The sequence below is a fragment of the Vigna umbellata genome, chromosome 11 (assembly GCF_029865625.1).
Source record: "Vigna umbellata cultivar VRB3 chromosome 11, Vumbellata_1.0, whole genome shotgun sequence".
NCBI lineage: Eukaryota > Viridiplantae > Streptophyta > Magnoliopsida > Fabales > Fabaceae > Vigna > Vigna umbellata.
The window spans coordinates 2,811,890-2,823,156 of NC_142175.1; the positions used below are offsets into that span (position 1 = coordinate 2,811,890).

General features: G+C 32.0%; 1 protein-coding gene across 3 annotated transcripts; it reads right to left on the reverse strand.

Annotated features, from left to right (window-relative positions):
• Positions 1-5,567: 5,567 nt before the first annotated feature.
• On the reverse strand, positions 5,568-10,291 carry LOC148190762 (uncharacterized). 3 transcript variants are annotated; one of them, XM_088102560.1, is made up of 4 exons: positions 9,663-10,291; positions 8,409-8,654; positions 7,928-8,024; positions 5,568-6,070 (listed from the first exon to the last, which is right to left on the reverse strand). In XM_088102560.1, exons 2-4 carry the CDS (start codon positions 8,586-8,588, stop codon positions 5,814-5,816), a joined length of 534 nt encoding a protein of 177 aa, XP_087958686.1. In that variant the 5' UTR covers positions 8,589-8,654; positions 9,663-10,291; the 3' UTR covers positions 5,568-5,813. The 3 variants fall into 3 exon arrangements, with proteins under 3 accessions (XP_087958686.1, XP_087958684.1, XP_087958683.1); XM_088102558.1 differs by having other exon boundaries at positions 8,409-8,638; positions 9,663-10,289; XM_088102557.1 differs by having other exon boundaries at positions 8,409-8,659; positions 9,663-10,289.
• Between the last annotated feature and the right edge of the window lie 976 nt (positions 10,292-11,267).

An 11,267-nucleotide genomic window follows, 5' to 3' on the forward strand; every position in this document is an offset into this window, starting at 1 on the left:
TATATATATATATATATATATATATATATATGTTTATTATATAAATATTTAATATTATTAATGGATATTGGTTGTCAGTAAAATCTCTCTGTAATTTATTAATGGATTACCGACAGTGTAAATTTTGTTGATAATATGTTCGTTTATAAAATTTACAAACAAATTTATAAAATTTCTTGATAATTATCGCAATATATTAAATATTGGTAAATTGTATTACTAATGGATATTTTCGTCAATATTATGATAACTTGATATGCGACATTACTGATAGAAAAATTAATCCGTAAGTTGAAATCTTTAACATGTGTCTATTAAAGACAAAATCGTCTATACAAGCAAACACTCTCATGTTTTGAAGTTTAATAAAATAATAGTAAAATGAGTTAAGAATCAGAAAATAACCTAAGGTGAGAACACAAGATTTAAAGCCAAAATCCCAAAACACATATAACCTAGAACCCAAACCACAAACATAAAAAAATATAGGATAACACTTAGGTCCTAAGTAGAAATAGAAAAACAATTAGGCTAAAACACCCATAAGCATGGCTAAACGATGTTCTGCCTAAAGTGTCCAAGAGAGATTGAGTTAAACACTCAATGCTTATAATACCTGGATAGGTATTTAGCTTCTCTCTAAAACAAAAGAGATTGAGACAATGTTTCTGACAAAATACATTAAAAGACTTAATTATCAAAATATGTAAGGAAGCTTAAGCAAGCTAAACGCTATCTATTTAAAAAGAGACAAAAGCTAAAGAAGTGTTTGCTTGATTAAACGATACCATGAGCTCAACAAGTACCTCATCTTTTGATAAAGTGTATATCTATGCTTGGTATCTTCAAAAGAAAGAACTTAATTGTAAAATGCTACCTAACGGTAAGAAATCAAAAGCACTTTGTTGTTCTGAGCAAGCATTAAATAACATTAAATTTCAACGTTCAAAAACAACAAAAGTGATAAGAAAAGTCATATCTATTGCATGCATAATTTACTCTAATTTTGCATATAAGTTATTCTACACGCATTCACAGTCCTATAGATCAAATATAAAAATGTGGATGTTAAAAACAAAGGAGATACTCACGGAATGTTCCTCACTTGAAGCAAAGTCTAAAAAGATCGTACAACCTACTTCAAGCAAAGGATTCAAAAAGCATGCATACTTTGACAAAGTTGACTTACACAATGGCTACTATGAAAAGAAGAAAGAGAAAACACAAGTATTCAGGCTATATACTACTAACTTAGTCTAACAGACAAATATCCACGAAGCCGAAGATCTCTCAAGAAGAAAATCAAGATGATAGCTTAAGAGAATATCTTAAGAAATAAGAGCTTACGACGAAATATCCATCCTGAAGAGAAAAAGAGAAAGAGCTCAAGAAAAAGAATACATCTTAGTTGAAGAAAAGAGAAGAGAAGAAAAAAAGAGAAAGAGATACCCTCGAGCTTCATAGCCAAATTCCTTACTACTATAAGAGAGAAGAGAGAAACACATGTAAGTGGTTACACTGCTTTGTATTGTATTCAAATCCTCTCGTTGAGAGATAATATTATTATGTAAGTACACATGAATATTCACTTTACGCCTTAGTTCTCTACATGTACTAGTTATACTAACACTATAAGAAATTCATGAATTATTGGCGGACTATTACTGACGGCCCTTAGGCCTTCGGTAAATTTTGTTTAACGAAGGATTTTTTAGCGGTCTTTAGAGTAGTATACAATTGAAGGATTTTGGCCTTTAGTACTCGACATGGGACATTACCGAAGGAACTTGACCTTCAGTAAGTGGTTGGTGTATAAGAAAGTGAGATTTTTCCCTCCCCTCATTTCGCGAAAGCTCTTCTTCCCCCAATATTCAAATTCTCCCAACTCCTTCTTCCCCTAACTCCTTCTCCCAACTTCCTCTATCGTTTCTCCAAGGTAGATTCATCATTAGTTATCCACAGATCATTGTTCAATTTATTATTGTTCAGGTTTCAAATTAATTAAAGTATATTTTTAATTAACTCGAGGGCGATCATACAATTAACCAAAATAGATTCTCAATCAAATGCAAAACCTTTCTAGATTATTCACAATGAATTCAACCAAAATACATTCTCAATCAATTGTGTTTAGTTATGTCTATTCTTAAATCTCTTAACCAAATTAAAAACTAATTAATCAAAGTAAATTCTTAATTAATTATAGTTAAAATTCTTACCACCAATCAAAGTACATTCTCAATTAGTAGCAAGAACATGTTTAATCATATGAAAGTTCCTAAATTCAATCAAAGTAAATTCTCAATCAAACCTAGAAACTCTTGAACTCATATGATCAATATGCATGTAGATTCAAACATCTTTTGATGCAAAAATCATTACTTTTAATATGACTGAGAGATGAAAAACATAGAAGAAGAGTAACTCAAATCAATAATCAAAATATTCAAATTCATTAATTCAACCTAGCTTCAGAATCCATAATGAAATTATAGTGGAATAGTTCTAGAAGCATAGCCCTCCATGAATGGAGTAGAAAACATGGTAAAATAAAAGTGAGAGGAATGTTGGATGATTGCTTCCAATGGAGGAGTCTGAGTGAATTAATGAGTTCTCATTTTTGCCTCCTCTAGGTCTCTTTATATAGGGCTTGATTGAGCTTGGACTCTTAATATTTTATTGATAAGATATTTTATCTTATATCTTCCAAATAATTAAAAGATTTAGATAATTATAAAAATATTTAGAAGATCTTTTTTGTTGATATTTCTAGATTTAATTAATTATCTTTAAAATATCAACTGAATTGTCTCTTAAATTTCATTTACGCCCTTCTTAATTTTCCAAAATTGTAGAGAAGCCCAAAAATTTCTTTTATTTACACTTTAACCCTTTCTTTCTTTTTTTCAAAATTGAAATTCAAACTTTAATTCCAACTGCATCAATAAACATTAGACTATCCAAAATAAGTTATGCAACTAAAAATCACATTTTAAGCTTCTTTAATTTCCAAATCCGATAAAGCTAATCATCACAAATCTTATTCAAATCAATCATTCAAGCATAATTATTCCACTAAAATTTTGAAATTAAATCTAAAATGTAGACATAAATATACACTCATCACCTATCCAAATCCAAAACATCCTGTTACTATGGGATCATAGCCGACCGAACGGTAAGGGTGCAGAAGAGTCGTCCGACCGATGATACCTCTCAGGTCAATGAACCGATCGGTTAAATCTACCTGACTGAGGCTACCTCTCAGGTCAATGAACCGATCAGTTAAATCAGCCCGACTGATGATACCTCTTAGGTCAATAAATCGATCGGTTAAATCTACCCGACCGATGCTACCTCTCAGGTCAATAAACCGATCGGTTAAATCTACCCGACCGATGCTACCTCTCAGGTCAATGAACCGATCGGTTAAATCAGCGCGACCGATGATACCTCTCAGGTCAATAAACCGATCGGTTAAGTCAGCCGTTAAGGTAATTAATAGTAATAACTGTCGGAGAGTTAATGAAAATAATTCACATTTATTGACCGTTAATATTGTCATTCATGGGTGGTTAATGAGTCAGACCTAACGGTAAGCTCATTATAATTTATAAATATTTGTCTCGCAAGGAAGACAGGTAACTTGAATTTGGACTGAAACTTACAGCTCTGATAACTAAATCTTGATTACAAGATTATTACGCAAAGTCACTAACTTGAGCGTCGGTGTGTCTTTTGCAGGCACCCTCCCCCGTGGCTTGGACAAGGAGAAGAGAGAAGACATTACAACTGGACATCGGAGCAGACAACTTTGAATGTTTTGGATTAGGGTTCTAAATTCTGCCGAAACACATCCTATTTTGACTCCAATGTGAAGCTCTAACCTTTCAAAGAAAACAATTTTCAATGGACATAACTTGTTATGTTACTTAGGAGGTTATATCTGTTACTTGTTTTATTACCTAAGAACATTACCTTATTTAGCCATGTCGTAACAAAACTTTTTGTGTGAAATTAAACAGATACCACCTACATTTTCAACAGAGTCTAAATACGATATTCAAATCCTTCTAAATCATCACAATCCACGACACTTCCCCAAGCTTCCATGATTTGATCTCATGGATGTCTTAGATGCACTAAAATTTACATTTTGTTTTTACATTTTGCTTTTATACTTTTGTCAATGTGAAATTGGCATAGCATAATAGAAGCTTTATGAAAAAATAACCTTTGTTACATTTGGTAATGCAATATTATGATGAATAAAAATTTAAGTCCTACTTTAACTTTTAAATTTACTTCTTAATTGGTTTTTATGCTTAGCTTTAATTATAATTTAATTATAATTAGATTTATTGAACTTATGATATAAAACATGTTAAAATAGGTTTATGTATTTTTTTTTTTACCATAAATATTATCATTTTTAGTTATTTATTATTTTTCTTAATTACATGTTTTTTCTTATTTTTTTCTTTTTCATTATTTTATATTTCAATAGATACATTATTTGAAAGGTAAATTCTTGTGTTAAGAAGTGAACTTTAAGCTTAATTCAACCCTAGAAAATAGGCTTAAAGTTCATCCATTAATGTCTAAAGATGTATATACCTCGTGTGATGGATACGTATTGGAAGTCCCGCATGGACCAAAGATAAGGTCAATTTATAATAGATAAGTGAATGCAAACCTCACCTTACAAACCGGTTTTGAGGAATTGAGTTAGACTTAAAGTCTACTTCTTAGCATCTTGTTTAACTTTAAACATTTCTTTAACTCATTGATATGTTTTAATAGCTTAAATACATCTATTGATTTTTTTTAAAAAGAAAAAAAACTACAGAAAAACTGAAAACCATCATCTCATGCATTATTATTTTTTGGTCTCCTAGTTATCATCTTAATGATACAAAATCATATAAATGTAGAAATTACTATTACAAAATTTTGAGTATAACATAGTATGTTTCCATTTTTATTTATTTTACTTACAATAAATATTATATTCAACTGCCCAAAAATAGCCATATAAATTAACAAATATGGGATAAAAGAATAGTACAAATATTACAATTTTAACTTGACAAAAACTAATATGATAAATGTCAATTATTGAATCTCATCATAAATTATTAAGTTTATCTAAATGTACGTCTTACAATATTAATATTTTCTTCTTGATCATTTAAGTTGTAAATATTATTTGTTAATTATTTATATTAAAAATCTCACATTACCAACTAAATATAATCGCACTTATTAAGATTATATTAAAATCTTTCAGTATCTATCTTATTAATGTTTATTGTGATGATGATACTTCCCCTGCTAAACTCTTATTATAAAATCATAATTTGTAAATAAGATGCAAATTTGATTTAGAGATACACTCACCTACTAAGAATTACGATTGCGTTATCCATATTTAATATTTGATTCTTTCCCTGGTGTATAAAAACTAACTCAATAGTGTACACGAATACATATACATTGCTTGCATAGAAAATGATATTCAGTTCAACGCCAAAACTGAATATTCAGGGCACCGAGATGAGCAAAACTTTAATATCAACCCTCATGTGTATTACACTTCAATTCAACACTGAGACTGAAAATATTTAATGCATCCGAAGATTACCGAAATTGAATATCATCCCTGTTAAGTGTCACAAGTACATTTACTTAAACTAACCTGAACTTCACTTCATATGACGAAAATATTTATGGCATCAAAATATCACAAGAATTTATTATCATCCTTCCCAATGGCATTTAACCACAAAAGAGGGGCAAAAGGGCTGTATATATCAGTCATCAGGAAAACCAAGGAAACGGTTTATATGCTGAGCCACCGGTGTAGCATCACCTGGAGAGTAAGGAGAGAGAGAACTTAAATCCATATCAGCTATAGTTTGCTGTAGTGTTTGAGGACTGGCACAATACAGATGTTTTCTATCAGCAAGTTCTTCGGCTAGTTCACTTTGATGATTATCCATCAAATCTTCATTTACGACCACGATTAAAGGTTTGCCAAGCCGCAATGTCTCAAATATGCTACCGGACCCTACATAAATTCGTAGTTACAGTAAGTTACCAAGCCCCAAACAATAAAACAAAAAAATAGAGATTACCTAACCCTTGACTTGACAATAACACAGCAGAGGTTACTTAAAGTTTCCACTTATTATGCATTGTTGTCCTTTTTCTCATGTGAATGATGTTCTCCCAGCTTAATCACAATACAACAACAAATTTAAGTGTTTTGTTTGATGAAAGGAATAGCATTGCTAGTAATGGAATAAACATCAGTGCCAACATCTCAAAATATCCATTTTAAATAAGATACAACAAAATGACTCCCGATACTCGTCAAATCCATTATAAATCTTGTGACTAATGAGGATATACTGATATTGAATACTGTTATTGGAGAGAGCTAATGACCTTGGAGAGAGCTAATGACCGAACGGCTCAATAGCGGAGAAGTTTGTTAGTTGTTTGTAGAGGGAGAGAAAGTATAAATAATTACATAATAGGGGAAGAGGGATTATCATATATTTTCTTTTGGGTATAGACTGGGCATGCCCGTGGAGGAAGAAGTTTGTTAGTTGTTCGTAGAGAGAGAGAAAGTATAAATAATTACATAATAGGGGAAGAGAGATTATCATATATTTTCTTTTGGGTATAGACCGGGCATAATTGCCCGTGGAGGAAGATAGGCTTCCTTAGGGGAAATTACACTTGTAACTTTTTATACTTTACAGAATCAATAATACATACATACATACTGTCAATTCGGTTGTTGGAGTGTTTGAGTGAGAAGAGAGCATATATTTAGGTTACTCGTATAAAGTAACCTAACAAATACTGTACAGCTGATGTGGGCAGCAATAAAGCAAATGAATGATTATTCTTTGCTTCTTTAAACCAATGTTACAGTAACACCCCGCTTAAATTCAGAGTAGTTAGAGTAATTTACCAAGCCTCAAACAATAAAAACTAATAGTTTTATAAACCAAGTTTGTGCTTGAAACAGAACATAAATTGGGGAAATCTAACATCAAATGGGCCCAAGGAATCAAGCAGGTCAGCCACTATTAATTAAGATGATGAGAATTGAGATCCAAGTGAATCAGGAAAGGATCCATTAATAATGGACTGGTGCTAGTAATCAATAAGAACATGTCATAGAAAATAACTGATTACGTGTTAGAAGTTTTGAATTAAAAACAGCATATCGGTTATTCAATAAAAAATAATTAGGAGTATATATTTGGTAGAAGGGTGTGTATAAAGGTAAGTGTACTTAGAGACTACTCTACAATAACCAGTCTATTGGCTGGGAAGGACACATACCTACAAATAGAAATTCTTGAACATAAAGACTTGCAACAAAACATCTAGAAATAAACATTTCTTCATGCTTTCGGAGTTTAAGTGCTTGGTGGAAGCATCTTCTAGACAACTTGTAAAAGGAGTTCTCATATTTGTAAATCTTTCATGTGTGAAGTTAATCTCTTATAACAAGGTGTGCTTTTATTTGATATCCAATCGGTTTAGAATGAAACTGTTAGGTTCTTAGGTAGAGGAACCCAAGAAAACTACTGTAAAACACCAAAGCTCACAGAAAAGATCCTCCTATTGGTACCCAAAGTTGGACGGTGGTATGCAATAAAAATTCCTCCTATTGCTGATTTGATCCCTATATTCTGAATTGATATCTATCAACTTCTTAGTTTCAAATGAAAGAGGTTCTCAAACATTAACCAAACACCATTCGCACAAAAACATTCGTCCTGAAAGCTGATTAATAATAGCAGAATATAGAATTAGGGACCAAGACAAAGTACATGATAACCTACCAATATAGACATAAGAATACACAAAAAATCATGCAATAGACAAGTCTTAGCCAACATACCTGCGTGGCTGATGACAAGAGAAGCTGATCTGAGATGAGCTGCAATACTGGATGAAAAAGTGAAGTAGTCTACAGCCAAAGAAGCATCTCCTTCAGACTACAAATATAAAAGAAAAGGTTAATAACAAGAACAAAACACTTAGTAAAACGAGACTATAAAAAAGAGAAATAATAAAGTCTACAAATTGTTATCCCTCTCCATCTTTTGAATTAGTTAAACTTTGTTGCATACAGTTACTAGATGTCAGTTTGCTTAAGTTGAGTTTGTTACACATATCCACACATATTTATCTGATAACGAAATGATATGTAAACCTTTCTTTCAAGCAAGCTTGCAATGTTGGTTCAACAAATGAAGTGAGAATTTCACATCCCCTATCAGCACAAATTGATTTATATTTTAATTATTACAAAAGAAATTCTCAACCAAAAAATATCAAATGAGAAAACAGAGGGAAAGAAATTATAAAGGGGAAAGTACCTTTGTGGGAAGATATGATCCTCGACCCATTTGAATAAAAAGGTGGGTGTATCCTTTCGCAAACAAGGCTTGTTTAACAATGTTAGAATCCACAGCTCTCACAAGAGCATCAAAACAGGTTGTCCCAACAGTCACAAAAACCACTCTTTTTTGCTCATCACCAGCTTCATCGTTCCCCATTTAGCTACACCCACTTGTTTCAATTCAATTATAGTCCTCCCTCCGTTGTGCTGACATCAGAAGCAACTAGCCTTAAAGAGAATTTATTATATCATTAAACAAAACATGCCAATGAACAAAAACTATCCAGTTTAAACTGAGAAACTACCCTTTCCAAGCATTCATCACTCAAAGGTCTGAACATACAGTTTTGCACTCGTGTTTATAAAATTACGATTATACAAACCCTTTCCAAGCATTCATTCATCACCATGGTTCACAGCTTCAAACAACAAAATACCCATTATCTCTCTATCCTTGAACATACATGGTTTTTCCCCTTTTTTTCCAGATAAAGACAATGTTCATCTATGAAGATAGCATCACGGTAGTTATCAGCCCAAAAACAGTTTCCATTGACTTAGGATTATTCTTCACTATCTAACGTCATACATAATATCAGTGCATAAATCCAAGATCTCATTCAATCCTACTTCAAATTATTATAATTCATCATGCATTTTACAAAATTGATTTTTAGTACAGATCACAGATTCAACCAATTAGTGATGCTATTTACATGTATATATCTCAGTCTTCACCTATACAACTCATACTCAGACCAGATAAACACAAAAAAAATACCATGGTTCCGCAATCATCAAACAATATCATAATTCATCCAACATTCACAGGTATTACAGAGTATATTTCACGCAGAGCAGCATTCAATTATCATTCTGACAGAGTCTAAATTTTCCCTTCAAAGCTAAATCATCATAGAATCATAATTTACCGTTTTAACTTCATTCTAACACATAAAGATTCATGTTATCCTTGACCGAATCAGAACAGATATCCATAATCAATTTGTATAACTTATATCTAGATTAACTCAATCACTAACGTCCAGACAGTCCATTCAAAGTGCACCCAGTTCAGATAACTAACTCCTAACTTCATAATGCGCATGCATTCACCAACATACAATTATATCCTTCCCACATCACATTATACCCGAAGGAACATCAACAGGGAAAATGCATATCATACCACATACAAGCAATCAATCAAAACCAAAATAGCTTCCCATACCTGGAATTGGTTCTTCCTCACAGCAACCCGCACTTCTACCGAGCTTACAGCACGCGCGCCTCTCTCTCGGAATCTCTCTCTCACTCTTAAGTTTCTAGAGATGCTTGCTTTGGTGCCTCTACCATTCCCACTCTGGCCCTTTTTATAAGCTTCCTCTATCCCCCACCATAAAACCTCTGAACCCTACCATTAACCTTACCAACCTCGGATTCCCTCTTCTCCATAACTCATCTTGAAACCGCACCTCCTTCCTCTTAAATTCACTATTTCCGTTTCTCTCCCGGAGCATTAATTGCTTCCCCACGTCGCTGTCTCTCACGTCGGTACTCCCCTAACCCTAGGTTTTACAAATCGAAAAAAGAAAAAGTAGAAAGAGAAGAGAGGAGTAGTATAGGAAGAAGAAGAAGAAAAGAGAAGAAAGATTGAGCCTCAATGCTCTGGACCCTGTCTACCCTCGTTAGCTTATGAGTGTTTGATCTGCACCTCCAATTGTCCTGAATGGTTTAAAAGTTTAATGTTTGGATTATTGAAAATTTTCGAGTTACTATTGACTCAACCTCTATTTTCCACCAATTAAGAAACATGCATTCTGCTATTGTGTACTCCGTGCATTTCTTGGACCCTTCATTCTTGCATCCACTCACCCGTACACCTCTTCTATCCCATTTTTTTTTAAAGAAATCATACGCTTTTTCACAACTCTTCACAGGACTTTGATAATATTTTTTTCTTGAGAGTGATTGAGTATTATCTAAAGAGAAGTATTGTTCGAGTGTGCAGTTTGGAGTGATGTATTGACAGCTTGACTCTTTGTGTTGGTGCAGTTTCGGATTACCTAATTATTCTTTGTGTTTTTGTTGTAGAAAGAGGTTAGTATTTGTTTTTAATTTGTGTGCATAGATAGATTTCATGGTTGGATTGTTATTGATGGAGATGTAATTTAGTTTCATTAATATGTTTGCATGCTACCGAAAATAAAGTTATAAACATGTAAAAACGAAAAAATGATATGAACTCATCGATTGCGGATAGCCGATGATGCTTATCGGATGTGGAGATCTAATTGATGCGCATCGGATGTGGAGATCCGATTGATGCGCATCGGATGTGGACATCCGATTATATGAAATTTCGGATATACATATCTAATACTCAACTTAGATTATATTAAATATTACGTATGTTGTTTATCTTATTTAGTTTATTTATTTTTAATATTTAAATTAATTTTTGATCTTACATATGATTTTGAAAGAAATTGAGAATAACCAAATGCATAGGAATAAGACGTGCAGATCCGATAGTGAGAATTCAAATATCAATATCCGATATATGTTTAATGTTATACATAAAACTTTAATTATGTTATTGTTTTAATTATTTTATTAATTTTAAAATTATTTATGATTTTGTATTAGTCTATAATGAAATTAGATATTTTTTAATTGATATAATTTTGTTTTCTGAATTTATTAAAATTAATATAAGTAATTTAGAATAAAAAACTCAGTTACCTATCGCATATGGAAATTGGATTATATATATATATATATATATATATATATATATATATATATATATATATATATATATATATGGGGTTTG